This window comes from Lepisosteus platostomus, chromosome 6, assembly GCF_059453375.1.
Source record: "Lepisosteus platostomus isolate fLepPlt1 chromosome 6, fLepPlt1.hap1, whole genome shotgun sequence".
NCBI classification, from domain to species: domain Eukaryota; kingdom Metazoa; phylum Chordata; class Actinopteri; order Semionotiformes; family Lepisosteidae; genus Lepisosteus; species Lepisosteus platostomus.
The window spans coordinates 35999948-36023683 of NC_142616.1; the positions used below are offsets into that span (position 1 = coordinate 35999948).

Below are 23736 nucleotides of genomic sequence, written 5' to 3' on the forward strand. Positions count from 1 at the left end.
AGTATTAGTCTTTCTTATTATGTAGAGTAAATTATTCGGAAGTATAAAAATACACCACAAAACACTTTTTTGAATGTTGGGAACTGTAATTTGACATCAGAGGTTAATTGTGGCATTTTAATGTTTTTCGCCTAAAATGTTTTGTTGAGCAATGAGCAGAATCTGCATAATACGTGAAAGCAATTCTGAGGTCGAATCTTCCCTAATTTTTTGGAGGTCTAAATATTGGACTAAAATAAACACCAGACCCAACTCGACCCCAAGACCCAGAGAAAGGAAAGGAGGGAGAGAGAGGGAGAGCGGGAGAAAGGAACCTATGGTTTCAGCAGGGACTCATGCATCAAACTTCAATTTTCCGGACGATTGAATTAGTGATTTTTTTTTCTCCTGAACTAAAATACACTTAAGTCTTTGGGATTAATTACCACGTTCTGGTCCCTCAGATTGTAGTATTAGTTATCGTTGCCACGTTTGACATCATCTCTGACACCTCATAAAATAAGGAACTGAAATTCTGTGACTCAACCCACCTCAGCCTTTGCTGATAATAGCATGCAGTTTGTGTTCCGCATTTTGGCTTTTCATTCGCTACGGATACGTCATACCGTAAAGTGACTTGATTTGGTGTCCACACCACTTCAAAATCCAAAGATGATAAATAAATTCACTCGATTAGAATTATTAATCAATTCTGAATATAAATAGGCATTCTTTAGAAGCATTTATAAACGCATAATGTGTTTTTGCAGGTGTATTTTTCTTTTTTGGTTCCATTTAATAAAAATATGAAGAGTATAGTTTTTTTCAGTTGGTTATGTTGTTGTTACATTAGCTTCATTATATCCCTCTACTTTTTGCCCTATATAACTTGATTGCAATTTTAAAAGAAAGTGTTTTAGTTTAATGTGCCCTGGCTAAACGCGTCTGCAAAATTAATGCCATTTACACCCATGCGAATTGTGGTCGTTTTAAGGTATGTTACAGTGATGTCTGTCTTAAACGGCTGTGTTTTGTGTTTTCTGTATCCCGGGATAAGCGGGATTATGTCAAGGACATGAAGCTTTTATTTTATATTTTTGTATCTACCTTGCGTCTACATGTTAGTTCAGTCATAAACTAAATCATTTAGGCCTGCTTTTTAAACTGCATGGCGGTTTAGTAACAACAAACCTTCAAACGGTCCCTAGCATCTCATAAAGCAAATGTATAATTGACGCAAAAGTAATAGTGCACGTCTACAGCGACGTTGTTGTTTACTTCATATTGTTTACTTGACCAAGCCTTTAGCGTATTTATTTAAACGTCATTATAAACACGACGTGCAAGTACATCTGCCTCTCCCTCCCCCCAGTCCGCGCAGTAAGTGCGAAGCTCAACGGGCCTGCGTGATGCTGAATAAGTGTGATATGTTCTTCTACCTCTTGCCCACAGTTCTGTTTTTCCCGAACATCAGTACCTGGACGAGTACTGGAAAAATCATCTCTCTGAAGTCTCTCCGCAACATTGTACATTTAATTTAGGAGATTTGTTTTTCTAAACCAGCAAGTAATGCGAATTTAATAAATCCGTGCGCACACATTTAGACCCTAGAATTAACAGTCCTTAAGAAATTCGTCATATAAGAGATCATACTGTATTTAACAAGCAGGTCTTTTGTTGTGTGGCATTTTTAGAAAAGAATTGCCTAAATTATTCTTTGCGTCCAGTAGTCGTCTTGACTATTTTGAAGGGTGGATGGTTGGCCTATTAGAAAGGACGGCGACGACGACGACGACGATGATGATAATAATCAACTTATCGTGTTTTTAATAAAAAGCTACAGAAAGATATAGGTTGAGGACATTTTCATTTCATTTTATTTACAGTAAATGGCATACCGTAGAGCAGAACGAAACGGCTCTAACAGATAGTACAGCATAAAAACAATATGCTGAAGTAGATGCCCATGTGTGTGAACATTGCGACGAGTGCAATACATCGGATTTTAGAATAATAATTTTTAAAAACTACCCATTTTTTAGTTGGAAAAATGAAAAGAAACGCAGAAGGAATAAACAGGGTAAGTCACAAAAAATTTAGTAACTCCCACGTGTGAGAGAACCCGTCCGTGTGGCTTCAATTTCCTTTCAAACAAAAACACTGGAGGTAAAATTAACTCCGACTCTTTCTGTTCAGCACAGAAGCCTTTTCTTTCTTTCACGTTTTCTTTCTTGAATCATCATGTTTTCAGCCTCATTAAACCTCCGAAAGACAAAGAAAATAAAAAGAGAAAAGCTAAAAAGAAAACAAACAAAAGAAAAGAATCCTTTACCAGACTCTCGCATAAATGTCACCATTTCAACATTTTACGACTCCCCTACTTAGCATGAAAAACACTTTCGCCACAAGATGTAGCGCTTTTTAAAAATTCTCTGGACAAAAGTCAAACATATTATTTCCAGCCCAAAAAGGGAGAAAGACAAGTGCTTTACAAAAAAGAGAGTGGGTTTCATTGTAATTCATAGACTTGTTCAAAATGCCAAGTTAAAAAAAGGCAAAGAAAAGAGTCGACATTAATGGGCACAGATGCCCTCGTGAAGAGGAGGGCTATGTATGCATTATTGCTTTTGTAAAATGGAGTTAAACAGTTTAAAAGGAGGGTTAACCCAATCCATCAAATTGTCTGGAAATTGTGAAGAAAATTCAAAAACCATATGGCCTCCAAACGTTTGTGTCCTTTCTGTGCAGTGGGACACACTTGTCTCAGTATTGAGAACTGCGGGAGACTGTGCATGCCCCATTGTCACTTGTCACATCAGGGAAGGCTGCTCATTTGTCCCCCGTTTTCATGCTTTACGCTAAAAATTATAGCCTCATCCTTTATCAAAGAAGGATTATATAGCCCCGGAGAAACTGGCCCAAAAGTCCCTGTTTTTTTCTGGCATCTTCCCTTTTTTATATTCTCCGAACCAGATTTGTGTTTCTCACATAAATTTTGTGCAGAATAGGAAAACACACGTTGCCGGGTCAGGAAGGCAGGTTACGCTTTAAGAGCTTGAAAAGGGAAATGACGCTGGGATAAAACACTGGTTTGTATATTTTTACTGAAAACAATAGAAGAATAATGCCAAAAAAGATTTTTTGTTACATATACTTACACTGCCAGTTTTGGGTTAAAATAGACCACCCTCCGTTGCCTTTTAGTGCGTGCTTAAAAATGATTTCATATAGCCTATAATAAGCTAAACGTTCTTATAAGACAATTGTAGAGCATTTTTTTTGTTCTGGTTTAAAAACTAAAAATGTAGGATATTGTTAAAAAGACCATTTTACATTAATCCTAAGGCAATGTTAAACCCCCTGTTTTGTCAGGAACAAATGGCTCTTTCAGTTTTAAAGACACGAACTAGTCTGTAATAATCATAACAACCTTCATTTTAAGTTTGATAGTAATATCCGAAATGTAAAAAATACTGGAAAAATTGGTTTGCGATTTTTTATTTCCATTTTTATGTACACATTCCAAGACAAAAAATAAAAATGGTTTTACGTAGTGTCCTGATTTAAAAGGCACTTATAGGCATCATACAAAACCTAGGAAGTCTATTAAAATGTTAATGACTTTATTGTATTGAAACAGAGGAGTCTATACATACCTAAGTGGAAGTAAATCAACACCGTTTATGATTTATGTAATTTAAATATCAGTACTTTCTTAATTTATAATTGAGATGTCTTTTTCCGGGAATAAGTTACTATACATCTTTTTATGAAATCCAGATCTTTGATAAGACCGATTTAAATTATTTTATTGATCATGCAAGAGTCTATAAAGTAAAAACATTTTCTTGCACCACCTTCATAAAAAAATACGAAAGGTAGGTCGTATTTTTCATAATAAAAGAATTATATAGCAGTAAATTAGAACAGAAAATAATATGTTTGATATAAGAATGAAGGAGAATTAAATAAGGGGGAGATCTGGTGTAATCCCTAGGAAACGTAAATACATTTATATTTTCTTCCAAATATGAAGGTAATAATTTAAAAAAGAACAAAAATTAAAATGTTAAAAAGAAACGTGCATACCTGTAACATGCAAAACGCTAAATTTAATTCAGCCTAAATTAAAGCTCGACGATTTTTTCCCAATCAAAATAACGCACAATCTATGACTTTTCTAACCAAGGTTATGTTAAGCAAACAAGCTTTAAAAAAATAAAATCTTTTCCCCCCAAAATGTAGTTCATTGTGTATTGTTTGTTAGTAATTTTATATCGATTGATAGAAGCCATACACAACTGCACCATTCCCTACAAATCAACGCTACCTGATCTGTCAGTAGTCGGACCCTTGTCGTTGTCCTTTTCTGTATGCATGTGTGCTGCTTATTGCTTTAATTGAAAACAACTGCCTTGGTTAAATATGAATAAAGTTACTATAACTATATACTTTATAACGGGCGCAGCATATAATGTGTAGTTCATGCTTGCTTTGAATATCTTTTTCATATAAAAGTCACTTTAAATTCTAGATAACGGTGGCAAAAAACTCAACAACAATCGGGAAAAAAAATCAGTCATCGACATCAATTTCCACGTCTTCATCTTCCGAACACTCTTGACTGGTAGCGTGGTCTGTAAACGGGGATGAAGGGGACATTTGGAGTTTGTTAGGGGTCTCGTGTCCGTGACTGGATAGCGTTGGGGATTCGGATCTTGAATTGCCCAGTGTCCCAGCGGCGCTTTTCTCTAGATCTGCCAGTTTGGCAATTTTCTCCAGTGGTACTGAACCAAGCGCTTTGGCTGATTCTACGTCTGCTTTCATCTCTTCCAAATCCCTCTTGAGTTTGGCTCTGCGGTTTTGAAACCAGGTGATAACTTGGGCATTTGTTAGCCCCAGTTGCTGGGCGATTTGATCTCGGTCAGCAGGAGACAAATATTTCTGATACAAAAACCTTTTCTCCAGTTCATAGATCTGATGGTTGGTGAATGCTGTTCTGGACTTTCTTCGCTTTTTGGGAGTGTTCCTCTGGCCAAAAATCGTCATTCCGTCCCTCCCTGCGAACACGCATATTAAATAAATATTAGATGCCTTTTTGTTTCCTGACATTAAGTATGCAGCGAGATATAAATGTAAACGTAAAATATAATCTGAAATCAGTATTTGTGTTACTATAAAATCAAATCTACCTTCTAAAAACCATATAAACCATTTAATTAAACTTTAAAATAAAATCCGTTAAAGATGTTTACATTTCTCTTGCACTTTTTTTTACTATATTTAATTGTAATGTAATGCGTTGCTATATACATTCAAATACAATTTTTCAAAAGCGATTCGCGTTTAAACCAGTCGATTTTATTATAAAAATAAAGGATCAAACAACATATATTTCACAGTTACGGCTACAAATCCTAAAATAAATAGCCTACATATAAACTACTGTAAGTGGTCCAGACTGTAATACGGTATTGGGAGTAATATTCGCTATATTGTACTTTTTAAGAATAATGAAACCAGCATACCTTCGGCCGCCTGAAGGACACTCACTTCCAGTCCTTTAAATGTTTTGCTGGCCAGCTCTTCGAGGGCACAGAGAGGAGAGGTCTGGGTGAGGAGTGCCCGACTGGACAAGGGGAGACCCGCAGGAGGGTGTTTTTCAGCGGCAGATATCAGGTGCGCTGTTCCGCAAATTGTATAACTTCGTCTGACTGAAGGTTTGTTGAGAATGTCTTCAATACTGAAAGGTGTGAGAGGCTTGTTAGAATTTGCGGGCGGTGGGAGATGGTCCAGTGGGCTTCGCCTTCTCTCTTCTACCGAAGAACCTTTTGCATCTTCCTTCGAAGTCATTATTTAACCTTGCTGCTTTCGAAAATAACTTCTATTAATTTTATTTTTTCACTCCAAAATAATCAACTGCTCACAGGAAAAGTTGTGAAAACCGAGATGGCAGAGTGCTCGTCTAAAAAAACGCTCGAAATTGCAAACAACCAAATCGTCCTTTTTACGCTTCCGAGGTAAGAGATGGATTTTTAAAAAGTCCTGTAGTCCCCACTTTTTCACGTTTCCGTGGAAAAGAATGTGCTCTCCACAAGGTTTAGCAATCCGAGGGACAATGGTGTTTCTCTGAGCCCGGTGAAGCCAAAATAGTGGGGCAATTGACTATTGCTAACAAGTTATTGTTGATTGGGAGGTAATCAATTATCTCCAGTGGCACTTTCACCCTCTCTCTTTCACTCTTTGACTCTGTTGCTGTCCAATGCAGGCTTTTGCAAGTCGGGAGCTCCATTAATTAGAAGGCATGGCTAGTAGGAGGAGCCCGGCTGAATTATAATGCTTTATGCTCTTGTCATTTTTGTGCACAATATTTCTTTGGCCATATATATAAATATATATTTTAAATTGCATTACATCTAATCTTCATCGCATTTTGGTTATTTATTTCAACATTTTAACAAAATTGACTTTCTTAAATGTCACATTTTTACGCTTTCACCCATTTTATCGGTTTGAAGAAGCGAGTCGAAATTTGAGGTGAGTAAAATTGATGTGTATTTATTTTTCCTTCATTGTAGTTTAATACATTTTTAGTGATTGTCGAAGATATAAATTAGTAGTCTATCGAAAATTTTAAAACTGAAATTCCTGCACTTTATAACCTGCTATCCGAATCTGCTTCATGCATTAAACAGATTTGATATGTAATCTCGCGTTTGTAATGTTAGCGCATTCACGCTCTGTGTAACTGAATAAAAACATAAACCTCGGTATTACAGTTCTCCCCATTGTAAATGCGGAGCAGCTTCTATTTTTTAAAAAATCTACTCTGTTTGAGATGAACTTGAAAAAATACATCAAAATGTGCTTATCTGCGAATTTCTTTTAGCGTTATTTAACCATTATTTAGTGCCCCTTTTCTCCTATAAAAATCCTGTGCGAGTGGTTTGGATGATATGCTCCCATGTTTTATAAAGGCACTGTAGAGCCAGGCAATATATATCACTGCTCCTAATACTTCTGGACAGGGAGAAGAAAGAGAAGGCACAGTCCCCTTCAGCTCAGCTAAATCCTCTGTGCCATAATTCAAGTGCAAAGGGCCACCTAACAGCATCAAGGAGATATTTCATCTCCCTTAAAAACTCCAGATGCTCATGTCCTTGCTGTTTCTGTTATTTGCTTGTGTTTGCCTGTGAGTCTGTATATGTGTACCCTAAACTGTGGTTAGGTTTTGTTCTTTTTTCTTCTGCATTAATTTATGGAGCTGCATTTTAAATATAATCGGAGGTTTATAATTCCAGCAGGTTCCTATGCCACCAATCTGAAAACATGGTTCCTCACGTTTGTGTGTTGTGATGCGAGATACTGGCGATTGGGCACTGGGTCGTTAATACAGACCTCTTAATTTTAGATGGGAACACCACGTATTTTCATACCTTTTGCGTGGTTAAATATGGGCTTTAAATATAGGCCTGCTATATATGTATTCTGTATACTGCAAAACATTAGAAAGCTCATTCTGTACCTTACTTGACATATTGCAATAAGTACTTGTTAGAATGTGCAGTCTACGTTTTGAGACATTAACCGGTTATATCAAACGATTTAATGTCGTAGTTTTATTTGTTTTAAATTCGATTTATTTATTTTTTTGTCTTTTTGGTTGCTGGACGGAAAGTATTTGTCGCAGTATTTAGATCATGACATTTTCAGGGTGAAAACCATATAAATAATGTAATATTAAATAAACATCATTTTAAATTAATCTTAAAAGGACGTTTTATATTGATATAAAATAGTTGTACTGTGCTTTTCGGGATACTAGTTAATATTAATAATAAATGCAAAACATCCTTAACACCATTAAATATTCAGCAAATTATAATGATTGACATTGAAAACACATATATTGTCACATTCTTGACAATATTTTAATTGAAATATTATCGTAGTATTTGCTTATCCCAACTAATGAATTTAAGACTATTCGTTTATTTTTCTATGTTAAAGATAAACATATCTTGCGTTCTAACGTCGTATGATTTATGAGATAGTCTTTAGAGCCCAATGATCTCTCTCCTTCCTCATTCTGAAAGGGCGGGTGTAAATTAAGAAGGCGTATTCTGTGGTTTAGGTAAGGATTTGGAATGTGTCGTGCTCAACGCTATTTTTCTTTCAGAGTAATTTTTAAATTACGGTTACCCGGAATGCGCCACAAAACAACAATTTCTTATAACGTAATTTTAAATAGGGCTATAGGAAAAACACTTGGTTTAATTACAATAAATAAGAGAATGTATATTATATACTGTATGATAAGAATCAGGACTGAGTGGTTTTGCAAGGTCTTTCCTCGCACTAGAGGCGCTATTTAACTAAACACAATGACTGCGGTTTGATGGTATACTACAGTGTAGGTGGTGCGGCGGCAATGCAAGTCCTTTCAAGTGTTTCTGAGTCTGAATGTCGGCTCTGATTGCAGACTGTGTTCTGACATTGTGGGGGAGTGTCCTTCATAATCACATTTAATGCATTCCCTTAACAGCCTGTAATTAAACGCAACAGATAAGCAAAATAACACGAAGACAGGACGTCCTGAAAATAAATCTTCCCCAAGATTTTAAAGCACCGAGCCCTTGTAAGAAAACTCGCGCAGCATGTGCGATGTTTGTGCTACAGCAACGTAAAACTTATTTTAGCGTTTAATTCTACTATCGGTTCTCGACTACATAGAAACTTATTCTTTTTGCTGGGTTGGTTTAACTTTTCACAGGCTACCTGTTGAACTAATGGGAAACTCCCAGCAGGACGAAATGTTCGGATATTATTTGATATTTCACTCTTAGGTGCCTGTAGGTATATTTCAGTTAGAATTCTGAAAACAATTATTTTTACGAACGTACTACGTAAATAATCTTATGATTTCAACGCGTTTTTGTTAGTTGCAAAGTTGAAGTCATTGAGCGTTATTCACACCTTATATTCTTGTATTAGCATAATTAACCCAGGAAACACATCAAAGAAATAGAACAATAAAACAGATGTTTCAATCTTTTGTATCCTATGGAAATGATTGATTTATATTACACTAGAAAATATCTCACTGGACCCCGTTATCTTGGTGGAACATTATAATTATAAATATAAGGTAAAAAATGTTACTTCATACATTTAAAGATAAAATAATTTCCTCGGAGTAGTTGATAGGGTTGGGTAAGACATGAATCAAACAAGTGGGTTTAAGTGAAAGACAGCTACTGTATCTTACTGCAGGCTATAAAAACGAGGATCTGATTAATGCGGTATAAGGATGTGCCAGTGAAGGTATCTTTGATCATTGGTGCAATACAGATGGTCGGCTTTGCAGTTCTTGCTTATTGCAAGGTTATAAAATAACGCATATGTGCTTTAATGAAGTTATCACGAGTACTGAATGTTTAGGGTTCTGTTTGTTTCACTTAGATCCTTCTAGACATACTTTATATGAACTGATACAAATTACATTTTATGAGCCTCAGCTGCCCCGATCGTGCCGCCATCAGTCGACTGTTAAACTAGTTTTCCAGTGCTTGATAATATTATAATAGATCCAGCGGTTTTCGAAATTACCAGGCAAGACAGCCCACACTGATCTTTACATGTATTGCTTTCACCATCAAACAGCAATGTTAGCATATCTGATTTGTTTACCAATGCTGTTTTGATATTTAATTGCAGCCTTGTGGTTGGTTGCGAAGACTTCTTTGTGATATTAACGCCCCCGGTGGTACGCTTGGGAACTTCATGCATTCTGTTAGAAGTAGGCTACTAGGATCAAATTATGAAGGTACAGTAGTAACTTATACTTAACAGGACATAAACTAAACACTTCATTTACTTTAAATATCTAGGAATTAAGGAGTCATGCTTGGGGGGCATGTGGAGTACTAACATATATTATATTAATATAAGCCTATCATACTGTTTCTTATTACTTTGACGTTGAAGTTACAGAAATTAGCTTGCTTACTCAAAACATTAAATGAGGTGTCCATAATATTTTAATCGGAAACGAAACAGACGTTTTCAAAAATGGATGGTGTGGGATACACATTCCCACATCCTATACACTGGTTTTCATACACATTGTAGCGGTCACATGTACGTTTCTTTAACAACGATTTACAGACTTGTTACAAAATATTTATTTGTAATGCGTTTCAACAGGTAATGTTAAACCCCCTGAGCTCTTTACACATTTATTTTGTATATATAAGATGTAGAATTATCCTACACCGCGAGAGCGCGAGCACAATCTATCTCAATTTGTGATATGTAGGGTATTAACAATGATCAATACAGGTTCAAAATAAAAAAAAAGGGTTTGGGCGTTTGTTGTGACCATTAATTTTTACTCCTTAGATGTAAATTGCAGACTACGTCTTTATGGTTTACAAGTAACTTCATCTTAGGTGTTTAAACTGACTTTCAAGATGCACAGCATAAAAGCGAAAATGTCCGGGTTACTATTTGAAAGCCATTTCTTGTTTAAAGTAGCCTTGTTTCAACTGTGCATATTACTGTAGTCCAAAATTATTTCTTCATCACCTAAAAGGTCTGACTAGACAGTTTTATTTCAGAACTTATAATCGGTTTACAGGGATTTGTAACAACTAATTTCATGTCCGCTGTCAGTTTATAACGTTTATGTGTACAATCCAAATCGCCGTCTTTTGGTTACTAAGTCAGTTCTTAAGTTTTAGGAATTTTAGAGTTTGACCTCTTTACATTTACAAAGAACTACGTCTTTCTTTGCAATATAAGGCGTATTTCATATTTATTGTATATTCCTTCACTGAATCACAACCATCTGTATTTTTTCATTGGTTTATATCGTCATTAACCTTAGTTTTCACTTTAGCGGTCTTCATGATGCGTACTGTACACAACAATAGAGCTTCTCTTTCTATTATTTGAAGGTGCCTACGACTTTTAGACAGTTTTCGAAAACTTCGGGAAGAACCACCAGTGTTTTAAAAAGATCCAAACTGAAAGAGCCAAAGTTACAAACTAAGTTATTTATTCTGTTGTAAGTAATACGATTGTTGTTTGCTCTGGGTGCCGTCAATTGGACATTGCCTTCTACAAGCAAGTGACTTTAAGTGAAGGGGTTTAAACTGGACTAACATATTTTCCGTCAAGCAAATGTCATTTCACAAGCTTTGTAATCACAGAATAAAATTTGATTTTTTAATTTTAATTATGTTCACGTTGTTTAGTTTTTTTGTAGGCATAGTTTTTGAACTTGCTATACCACGACCTCCGCTCCAAACACCACAATGTTTTCGCCTTCCTGTTAAACTGAGATGACCAAATGCGTATAAACTTTTTAGCCTTTTTTCCACCATTAGAAATGGATTCTATGACAGCAAATAGACAAGAAAGTAAAGTGTCTAGTTTCGCTTGAAAATATGAGAACCACGAGTTTAAACTTCAGTACTGGTTCAATGTATGTACAGTATAGTACCTATTCTGTTAAGTGTCATTTAACTAGTTATTGTTAAATATTTGGTATCGTATTATTCATTAAAATGAATTATATCACTGAACCATTCAGGTCATATTTAATTGTACATTGTGTAAATTGTAATTGTGCATCTACAGTATGAGAATTTACTGTGAAGACTTTTTTTAAAAACTTCACTTAATTCAGATATTCATATAAGTTAATTTGTCTGACGCATTTTCCAAAGGCGATATACACAATTAGCAAATTACAACGAAGGCCGACATACAGTAAAAAAGCAGTTTCTCGACTAAAAAAGTTGCTATAATGTGTTTAAGTAGTTTTAAGAGCGTGAAACAACTCGTGCTGTTTGAAATTGTAATTCAGTTCTCACACCTGTTAAAAAATTTCACTTGAAGCCACTCATTTCATTTTTAAAGTAGTTCTTAAAAAATGTGCTTTTAAATTAAACAAAGTTCGCATTGTATTTACAAAAAGCCGTTGTTAACATAGTTCAAATGCATGATTAAAATAAGTTTTAATAAATTGCGAAGTGGTGAGTTCACAGACGCAGTATACTGCTCTCGAAGTCTTTACCACAGTATCTCTGAAGCCTCTAACCTCTCTCATGCCTAATGTGAAGATTTGGGGATTTACTCTGCCATGTTTTTTTGTTTTTAGGTATTTAAAAACGTTTAAATCACCATTTGATTCATCAGGCGATCCACGAATTCAGACATGTAGTATAATATATTTTTTTCAACCACAACCACCTTTCTTCCTCTTACTTCTCACGTCACTTTAGCTACAGAGTCTAAAGTGTTCTGTAGCTACATACAAAAAGTGTACAGATGATTAAACCCATCTCACAATTTGAATATATATTTTGCATTATATCGCTGTAAATTAAGTAAGCACGTGCGAAAATAATTCGACATTTAGCCACAGGATTTGAACTACATTCACAACTAATATTTAGAGTTTGAAATGCAGTAATAACTTTGAACATAATGTGATAGTGTAGAGCAGAGTGTTTCGAATTTCTTCTGCTAAGAACGTTGCCCGTTCTACTTATTGTAAATATTGTTTATTTGATTATAAATGTATTGAGTGTGATACTAATCTAATATTTTTGTTTTAGATGTAAATGCAAACCAAATTTAGAGAAGAAAAGGGGCACTCTTGCATCGTTTCATTGTTTTGCAAGTCAGCATGTATTAATAATTCATTTTTTTCTTTTGTAATTTCCAGCGCATTTAAGTCAATGAGGGTTCAGAATTTAGTTCTGAAAGCAGAGAACTTCATTTTGGAAGGGCGAAAGAATTACTTTCTAATCATTTAGAATCTAATAAATGTAAGCGAAACTGCAAGTACATCCAAGTCAAGTTACCGCACTTTTAATATTTTACTCTTAAAACTCTGTTACTGAGCCTTATTGCCAATGCAATATTGATGGAGTATACAGAAAGCGAGCTAGTTATGCGCCCATCATTGTAATGAAAGGTGCAAAACAGATTAATCCCTCCAAGATATGTCACCCTAGTTGCGTTTGTGTCAGAAATATCTCAATTAAATTTTTTGCTTCTTTCCCAGGATGTAAGAGGTTGAATCAATAATTAAAATGTAATATTTCCCAATGAAAGCTTTCAGAATGTGAAAGTAAATTTCGACGTGTCAACCTTTATTTCCAAGTTTAAATGTATTTGTGGAGATTGTCTATTACACAATAATTTATGAATATAAGCTTTATAATACTTTACTGTAACTCGCCACCTAATTCTTTTTCTTTCCAACACGTATTTGAATCAAATTACATGGAATGTAACTGAAGGTATTGTACTTAATTTAATCATTGCAACCTATTTTATAGACTATTTATATAGACTATACAGTATATATATATATTCAAAGCTGTGTAAGTTGTAGATAAACGTAATTTGATGGTGTATTGTTTTTAATACATTAATTGTAAATTACATACTTTTCTGTGGTAATGCAGTCTAGCGCTACACTTAAAACGTTTTCTCCACTGTCATAACCAGGTTGCTGTTAAAATATTTTTAATTCAAAAGTTTATTTACACTTGTATAAATAAGAAAGTCAAATTAATTATTAGCTGAAAACTTCACAGTATAGCACGGTGAGCATTTGTGCAAGACAGATTTATAAAATGAGTTTAGATAATTTCCATATCTAAAAAATAATGCTATTGTTTATTTGAAATGTAAAAGGTATTTTTAATAAAACCAATACCACCACATTTGTCACAAGACCTCTAATATCTGAATGTGAATTGTTGAGGTCTTGCCTTTAAATTTACATACACTTCTCCAGAAGTACAGGTTTATTCCATGCTGGACTAAAGTATGGAATAAACCTTCTTGTTCCTTTTCAGCCTACTCATGCTGATGCAGCTCCCTACTTGAACTTCTCCAGAAGTGTGTCAGTCCTTTTGCAAACTGAAAACAAATCTATTTTGTGTAGTACTGTGTACTTTAAAAACACTAACCACAAAAAGGATAAATGTTCTGTGGTAGGCATACTATTGTTTTTCAACTACTATGGAATGCAGCATGGACCCTAATAACCAAACACTGTTCTATGATATACACCTTTCTTATATTTGCTCACTAGTACCACTTTTTACATAATCTTGTAAACATAATTTTGGATTACTCATAAACGTATAACTGTTTGTGTAGTTTTGTGGTGTACATGTACACTTTTGTAACCTTTATGAATTAAGATAATATGGAAGTATTACATTTTGAACATGTCATTTTATCTCTTTTGTCTCCTGTTAGGTTAATCACTAAAGACATAGAGACTGTTCAAGTAAATTAGTTTAAAAAATCTGAGAGACCACTGAGCAAAACTATAATATATTTAATAAGCAGGCAAAAACCACATGTGGGTTAATACATCATAGACTCGGCACGATTGTTGAAAGGAAATATCCCAGTGAGTGTTGACACCAAAGGGCAAACTTGGGCATAAAATTTGAGATCCTTCACCTGAACAGTATAGGCTACATTTGAACGAGACATATCAAACTGGAAAGTGCATTCCATTGATTGTAACACCATCACATCAAGCTGTTAAAATGTAAACCAAAGAGCATGTGCTATAAGACCTGGCCACAATGCTTAAAATGCTTTCAACTTGCCTGCATCTACACACACATGATCAGGGCAAGACATATAGATCCATAAAACAAACCAGCATGGCATGTGCTTCAAAGGACAACTGATACAGACCCCAGATACCAGTATGCTTGCTGAATAGACAAACAGGGCTGTAAAGCTGTGTCGTCATCTGTGACCTTTCACCTGCGAAGAGAAACCTCACGCCCACTCACCAGCCTCCACTCTGCCAGGCTAAGGGTGAAAATGCATGGTACATCGATGAGCTGCACAGGGCTATTCTACATGGCTTTAAAAGAGAAACTTATCTAGGTTTTTATGACTGAGTATCACAAAAGCAAGCCAAAACATTGATGTGTTTAGAAAGCGTTAAGAGTGTGGCTAATGTGGTTTCTGATCTTTGGATATACAGTTTTGTTTGGGCAAGAGAAAATGAGTGGTTTTCTAGACTTTCTGTACTGGGCTAAAATGTATTTTTCATTATCCGCAGCATATGAAAGGTATTGGAGGACACAAATCTAAAAAGAGAAAAATATATATTTTATCTTGCATCATGTACACGCAGCATGTAATTTCAACTCAGATCACTTGTGCATTGTCCCATACAACAAATTACTATATAAAAGGACATTGCATATTTTGATTTTATTACATTTAAGCATGTTTTTCACAAAGTGGAGCATTTGCGCTTAAGTTTAGCAAACTATAAAATGTAATCATAAGTTATTTGTTGTTAACAAAGTTCATTATAATTTCCAGCATAAGATCTAATGAAATGAATGCAATACTTTTATCAAATAATATCTTGCTAGTATCAAGCTATGTGTAGAAGCGTATCAGTGTTTTGTGTTTGCTATTTGTATTATTGGTATGTGTGTAACTTATGTTTTTGAAGGTTGCTCTGTAATGGACTGGTGTCCCTTCCAGGGTGTATCCCACCATGTACCCATTGCTTGTCAGGCTGCCCTGTGACCCTGTTAGATAAAGTGGTTAGAAAATGGATAGATGTTTTTTGATGTGTGTCTGATAGGGCAATTCAAGTCAGCGTTTCTGCCTGAGGATTAAGGTCGGTGTTATGGAACTGAGTCACGATCTTTTGGCTGCTTCCTTTTTTACTCCAAAATAAGAAAAGGTTGTCATGACAACCAAGGCTGCATGTTTATTCTTATAGTGAGATGATTCTTAATCATATTTTTGTGTTACCTCACTAAAATAAGTTCTCAGTTATCTCCTTCTCAGACCTGAGGTTGTGTTGTTTTTAAAAAAAATAAAAATATAGTATGTCTTCTGTCTTGTCATTTAGTGCTGTTAAGAGGATTAGAAGCAAATCCAGCATAGTAGTAGAGTTTATTGTTACGCATTGATAGCAATTTTATTGAGGAGGAGGGTTAAGGAAGAGTGACCAGATACATTTTCAGGCATAACATTCTTGTAAGAATGTCTTACTCTATCTGCCTAAAAGGCTATTGTAGTCTTGAACAAAGAAGACTTCTAGGAGACATGACTCAAGTATTCAAAATACTGAAGGATACTGACAAAGTGAATCTCTTCATTTAAAAAATGAAACATGAATAAGAGTACACAAATTATGGAAATTAGGGGGAACTGCATTTAAACCTGAGATCAGGAATCATCTTTCTAAATGAGTGTTCATGGTTTTTTTTAACACTCAAACCAGCCATGTTGCGGAAGCTGATAATCTGGCTTCTCTCAAGATTTGGCTCAATGAAATTCTTAGATCAGTTAGCTGCTGGCAACCAAGTGAGCTAGATTAATTCTACTCATAATTCCTTACATTTCTATTAGTGATTTTCATCCCAAAGGATCCCAAAGCCTTTTTCAAATGGAAGGAATTCACTCATTCACCTATGACGTATAGTACCCACCTGGTTGATGCACAGCAGCCCAACTGCACAACAGATTAGGAGGAAAGATGAGAAATTGTTTTATGAATTAAATTAAGGGGGAATGATACAAACTCAGAGCGAAATTTAGATAGGACACAGCAATTTCGGAAACTGGAATCTTTAATCACCATGCAATCACAGCTTTACTTTAGCATCTCATTAAAATCACAGTTATCCCAGTACTGACCAGTCTTGCTAAGACACTGGGTTTTTACAAAATCAAAATCAGGGTAAGGTAATATTGCTGTCAATCAAAGTGGTAACTGCTTGATGGGCTGAACAGGCTTCTGTCATTTGTAAACTTAGGTATTAATTATCTTTATACTGTGCTTAAAATCTCTTCACCTGCCATCCTGCAGTGTGCTTTAATTATGGGGAAAATGTGTGGATTATCATATTGGGAGGGATGCTACAGGCTTGTTTGCATTGAATACCTAAAGCACTCTCTCATTCAGTCCATTGTTCAGGTTTTGGAATAATGACAGAGTATTACTTTTCTTTTTGTGAGTTATTCTAAAAACATATGGTGTACAGGAAAAGCATGAAAACCTTAATCAAAGTAGCAATGCACTTATGCATCATAAGAATGAGATTAACAGTGCTAGTCTGTGTTAATGGACTCTATATAGTCTACGTCTCTGTATAAAGTCCCACAGAATTGCATTTACTGGGACGTTATTGCAGGAATTGGCTATGGATAGCCAATCCACGTCATCAAATGACTGTCCAATAACTGAGCTGGTGAAGGCAGAATTGTGTTCCCTTTCATTCTTTTTGAGTTTGCTTGTCAGAATTCACTTTGCAGAACTTTTTTGCAGAAAGTCTTTTTTGCAGAAAGACACTGAATGAGTCTGAAAAAGGCTCCAAAATATTTTTTTTCATTTTTAGTTGGTACTTTGCTATGCATCCTGGATATGGTCAAATTCAGGTGAATTAGAAGCTCATAACAGAATGCTAATGTCCTTCTGAAGAATATGCATGATGGATTTTTATGTTATGATAGTCTGTCAGATACTCGCTCCCATTGTAAGCTGTCAGGATCAGTCATTTTTAAAAAGAGAAAAAAAGATGTTTGTGACAGGTGTCGCTCATTGGAAAAGTCAACATTGTCTGGTCAGTGTCACTGGAAGATGAGCTCCTGACAGATGCTTACCATTAGCCATGGAGATTCTGAAAGGCATCTGTCATGCTTAAGTAGGATGGCTACCTGTCATCAGACATTTAGCTCTGACAGGTGATTGCCATTAGAATAAGAGTTAGTCATTAAAAAATGTCAATTGATAGCTGTTTGACAGCAGATGCTTGCCTTATTACATATTTCTTAATTTCACTATATTTCCGGTCTGACATTTTTATTATCGCAAAACCAAGCAGAATGGGGAAAAGGTCTGATCTTTGAATTTTTCTGAATTACATATTCGTGTTTTACAATTGCATTATCATTTAGGACCAATGATTTACTGTTGAAACCATAAAAGAAGCGGATATAAACCCAATATTTGGCCCACTAAGGGGAAGAATGATGGGGGCAGATACATTTCCAGCTGGCAACTTAAGGACCTAGAGATGAGAGTGGCTTTGAGATGTACAAGCAAGTCCCAGTCCCAGTCCCAATTCTTAGCTTACAAGAAAGGAGCCTCAGATGAATGGACATAACTGTAAAGACATAATAAGCACATGTATAATAATGGTAGGACGTGGGTATTTGGTTTAACTCAATTAGCTAGAGAGAGAGAAAGACAGTTTGGACAACCTCTGTTTGGAGGAGAACCAGAAGTAGATTTTGACCGAAGCCTGGAAAAGACCTTGATACCAGTAAAACCATCTGGTTTAGTGGTTTTAAAGCAAGCTTGTAAATACTTCAGCTCTTCAGCCTCTGTGTTGTTATATAACCCCATCTTTTCCTGTCCTCACTATTTGTTTTGCAATCTTTAAAACCCTACTTTCTTGATTAATTATGTTAAATATGAATTTACCTTGGTCCAACTCAAGAGCACCCTAAGTGTGACCCTTTTAGTACTACAGAGTGTGCATAAAATTCCAAACTTTATTGAATATAATTGAAAACAATAAGTGCTCTTTTTTGCTCCCTTTATACTGCTAAACAATTTTTGCTCAGTTATGAAATGGTAATTGGCTTCAGAATGAAGCTCTAGTGACCTACTGAACAGTTTACTGTTCTTAGGATTATTTTACTTTTTATTCCAGACTGTCCACATTTAAAGTGATGTGAGGTTGTGCACCAATGATGTGATCACTAATTACCTGAAATAATCTGCTGAACTGTCAGTAACTGAAGTAGCATGTGTCTAATTGACCATTTCCTAGTTAGGACAGCAAGCCTGAGTCTTCACCTCAGGTTGAGGGCTGTCAGTCTCACATCTCCCATGTGTGCTTTTCTCAGTTCTGCTTTGCTTGTCAGCACCTTTTCATACTTCTCCCCTATTTTGTGCTGAAAATCCACTGATGTATAGTGTGTCGCTCTGCATAGAGGAGATTTATAAATAGGTACCATAGTCAGCGATTCTACATGTGAACCTGTGAGGTCCCGGGTTTTTGAAAAATGCTTAAGTAGAAGTTAAAAATTCAAAATTTAACATGAAGATAAACTGTGAAACGTGGAATTTGCTTCAAGGGTACTGCCTTTCACAATTGAAGGTGTTTTGTCCATTCACCTTTTAAATTCAACAGCTTTAATTGAATTCTTTACAGAATGCTTCTAAATCACTTGTTGAACTATGATGGACCTCACATACAGTATTATCATATTAAGTCCTTAACATTTCCTAGGGGAATAATACCATGACAACATTCTAGAGATGTTTCTTTTATTTTGAGTCAGCTTTTCCATTAAATTACGTCTCATTAAGGCTGAGAAGGGGAAAAAATGTTCATGTAAATTATAAATAAATCATGTTATGTATCAGATATTAAAAGAATGAAAAATTGCATCCCATCCAGGATGTATCCTACCTTGCGCCCATTGCTTTCTGGGATAGGTTCTGGTTCCCCCACAACCCCGTATTAGACAAAGTGGTTAGAAAATGGATGGATGGTCAGGTGTTCTCCATGTCGTAAGCTTTGCAAATTTTTTAAAGTGTTTTTTTGATTCCTCAAGAAAGAGAAATTCAATTTTTCTGAGTTCCATGTTTCAAAGCTAGCACACCACTCGCCATGTCTTTTCTGATGTTACTCCTGTAAAGGGATGTACAGAGCCTTGCACATGTATTCTTCCTGCAGTGGCAATGACGATGTAAATTGATGCATACACACTTTTTCAACTTAATAGTTTATTCATCAGCTGAATGTTCAGCCTGAAAACTTCTCTGGGTAAATTAAGATACATTTAACGTCAGTAAAAACCTAAGAGAAATATGTTGATTGCATACATTTTCAGACCTTTCAACTCAAGATTTGGTGGAAGCACATTTGACAGCAGTTACAGCTTCAGGTCTTTTTGGACAAGACTGTACCAGTTTTGCACACTGGCTTAGTCAATTTTTTCCCCCATTCTTCTTGGCAGATTTGCTTAAGCTCTTTCCAGTTGCTTGGGGATCACTTATGAATAGAAGTTTTCAAGTCTTTCATAGATTCCCAATAGGATTCAGGTCATGACTTTGACTGCGCCACTCAAGAACATTCACTTCTCTGTTCTTAAACCATTCTGGTGTAACTTCAGCCTTGTGCTTCGGATCATTGTCTTGCTGAAAGGTGAAGATTAGATTTATTTATTCTGACATCACATGATTTTACTATTATTGTACACAGAGGCCACTTACCTAATGTGTCTCTGTAATATGGTAACCTAAATTAGTTTGCCAGTGCAAAGTGTTTGAATGCTTATGAAGTCATGACTTTTCCATTTTCCTCGTATTAATTATCTGTTAGCTTCTTCATTTTTTTTGTTTGTTTTGCTTTGAAGATGTGCAGTTGGTTGTGTTTAGAACAAATATTAATTGCAACTTCTAGAGTGTCATGACTGCAAACAAAAAACTGTGCAAGGGTCTGAATACATTGCCAGGAACTGTAAGACAATTGTCTTCAGGCTATGAAGTCCACGTTTATGATCAGGTTTTTGATGTAGAACGTACAGGCACTGGTGGAAGAACCTAGTACACTGCCATAATACTTGTTCATGAGATGTTCAACCCAATAAGAGACAGATACTGATTATTAACTACTGTGTACTTGAACAATCTACATTCAACATTTGTGAACACCTGCAGTAATTTGGAAACACTCTTAGCCTTTCTGGATTATGCATTGGATGACTCTCATTTCACCTGCATGGTGATGTAAAGACTCTACTTCCTCCATTCTGATCTTCCCACTGCTGAAAAATAATGGATCCTCTGCACCTTATGAATCATTTTCTCCAGTACTCTACATTGTGATGTAGTTATTAGGTTAAGTTTTATTATACCAAGATGTCACATTTTTCATTGTTTCTATGAGATGATCTATGTACACAAATAAGAAGAAAACAAAACCCAACATGTTATGACAATATAATTGAGATGAAAAACTCATAAACTTTAATGCATCTTAGTGGTAAGAACTTGCTGATTTGTGCATGGCATCTAGTTTCTTTAGTATATTTCATGTTATTGGTAGATTAATGTAAAGGACAGAGAGAAGGCATGAGAACTGATGGAAATCTATATCAACATGTGTTTTTCCATGATCACTGATACCCTAAACGAGAATGCTGGTTACATTTGTGGTAACTTCACATATATGCATAATTTCTATCTTAAAAGGAGATGTTTTTACAATATTTATTAGAATGTGTCCCTATCTGTAACTCTAAAGGTGCTTCCTTAATGCTTTATCATGGAAACAAAACTACCATTGTTGTAAATCCTAATGGCTTATTTTGAGTTTGGACATTCTTGGGAATCAAAATGCACATGTAAATACTTAGGATATGATAAAAGCCTCAGGGTGATTTTTTTTAGAATTATGTAAAAAAACTGTTTGACAATGTTCCTCATGTATAACAAAGTTCTGTTTGGGTTGTCTACATAAAGGGTGTATTTTTGCAGTGAATCAATGATGGCTTCAAGGATTCAGGCTTTGATAGATATCAACATAATTTATATTAATAAGTACTGTAACAAACTGCTGGGCAATAATGACATTTCTATAATACAAATTTTGTGAAATTTCCATAGCAAAAGATTGGACAGATTGTATAGAGCTATTATAGGCCTGCATGTACCATTTAAAGTCCGTGTCTGTTTATGAGCATGATTCTTTGTAAGACCTTCTGTGGAATCAGATGTTGTTAAAGTTTTATCAAAGGTGTTATGAAGAAAATATATTACTTGGCTCAATATGTAGACATTGCTGTTAAATTGCTTGTCTCTCATTTTCTTGTGAGTTATGAAGCTCTCAGAACTGGGTTCTCATTTTCAAGAGCACAGGCTTGATTAATTATTAATTACATTTTCTCCTGTAGTAAAGTTGGAAGGAGTATGATACTGTTGCCAGACTGTGACTAAAATGCCAAATGTAATCCATCAGCTACTTGGAGGATTCAATTGCGCTATGAAATCTCAGAAATAAAGGTGACAGCAGTAGGCTGTTCTCAGGTATATCATCTGTCTGTGTTTTTATTTGAAAATATAAAATAATTAACTTCTCTTTGTGGAACTGTTTCCAGACAGATATGACTAAATAAAAATATGGTCTTTTTAAAATTAAATTACACCTTTTATTGGTGTTGTGCTATTGCTCCTAAATATTCGACAAGAAATAGATTGTAGAAGATATCGCCAATAGCTCTGAAATCCCAGAAAAAGTGTGATTTTACATGCTGTTGTACAGTATATAAATACTAGAATGCAGGAAACGGTTTTGGCCGGGAAAGTCTGTGTTAATGTCTATTTAAATCTGGTGTTGTCTGTTACCCATTTGTTTCATTTGCAAGAAAGGCGTACAGACTCATCCATCAATTAACTGAGTAATGAATGTGGTACTGCTGTAGGATAAAGTGTGAAATTAGATCTGGCCCTTCTCTGAAAACTGAGCCTGGCATCAAGGGATATTTGAGCTGGATTTAAGGGCCAGAGACGGATGACAAAGAATGCGGTCTGCCTGAGACGCATGCTCTGGTTAAAGGCGCAGGAATTAAAGGGTGGAATATTTTGGTGTAACAACCCGTCTGTAACTGGGAACGCACGGCACTGCTGACATTTAACTATGATTGTGAATCTGGGCTATCAGTCTTAAACAGTCTTTAAAGAAGCCACATGCCGAAAAAGCTAAACGTGGGATCAAGATTAACGATATAGTTGCACTAAATGTATTAACTTACTTGTTGGAGTTTTGCGGATATTTTACTGGCGTGCCACACGGTTGTTAACAGTTCTGTACTGTGACCAACTTAAGATAAAACAAATAAAATTACTTTTGGTTACATGAAAGTAGTCATATACTCCCTTAAAATACTGACAGCTTAGTAACCCTAAATGATTCGCCTTCAATAGCCCCGATTAAAATATTATAGGTTACTACGTGTAGTCTATTACGTGCAGTCTTGAAATATATTTTCTTTTACTGCCCTTGTGCAACTGCGTTATATTTATTTTTTAAATTTTGGACAGAAATTTAAGAATTAGTTATAAGGAAACATTTTAAAAGGAAATGGTATACTTTAAAGAAACTAACAAATAGCATGTGCAAATTATGTAATTTATTTAAAAAAACTCTCCTTTTATAACTTTGAGATAGGGAGTAGAACAAGAATTCAGTTAATGCTCGAATACGAAAACATTTAATAAATATACAGGCCGTTGTCTGTATTTTATTACACTTCACGGATATCACATCCGTAAGAGATAATTACTGAACAATTTTCCGTCTCGGTTGTTTCCTCTCCAAATTTGTGGCCATGCTCAGTCAGGCTGTTTCACTTACAGTGGAAATGGACACCCGGCTCCAATTTTAGTGAGTTAACCTTTACAATAATATTTATTGCTCATTACATGAAATGGAACTTTCATAGTATTATTCGTAAATTGTGCAATCACTGTCAATAACTGAGTGCAGGGCTGCCTTGCTTATTACGGGAAACCAGAGAGGGGGCCATAGCATGACTTCTGTTTTTTCTGCATTGGTCTTTTCGACTGTGGTTTCAGTTGGACACTACTTCTCCATTAGATTTTTTCCCACGGATTTGGCATCCTTTGTTATCCTCAACCAGAATAAATGATCATTT

At 35.4% G+C, this 23736-nt stretch overlaps 1 protein-coding gene across 1 annotated transcript; it reads right to left on the reverse strand.

Annotated features, from left to right (window-relative positions):
* Positions 1-3461: 3461 nt before the first annotated feature.
* Positions 3462-6510, reverse strand: lbx1a (ladybird homeobox 1a). The gene is made up of 2 exons (XM_088635648.1): positions 5508-6510; positions 3462-5039 (listed from the first exon to the last, which is right to left on the reverse strand). The coding sequence occupies exons 1-2, from the start codon at positions 5830-5832 to the stop codon at positions 4555-4557; spliced, it is 810 nt and encodes a 269-aa protein (XP_088491774.1). The 5' UTR covers positions 5833-6510; the 3' UTR covers positions 3462-4554.
* Between the last annotated feature and the right edge of the window lie 17226 nt (positions 6511-23736).

Bases quoted from the DNA above. Each gene is read 5' to 3' on its own strand.
- lbx1a (XM_088635648.1), bottom strand. From the start codon at position 5,832: ATGACTTCGAAGGAAGATGCAAAAGGTTCTTCGGTAGAAGAGAGAAGG. The intron at 5,040-5,507 runs GTATGCTGGTTT...GCGTGTTCGCAG, and splicing joins TGTCCTTCAGGCGGCCGAAG to GGAGGGACGGAATGACGATT.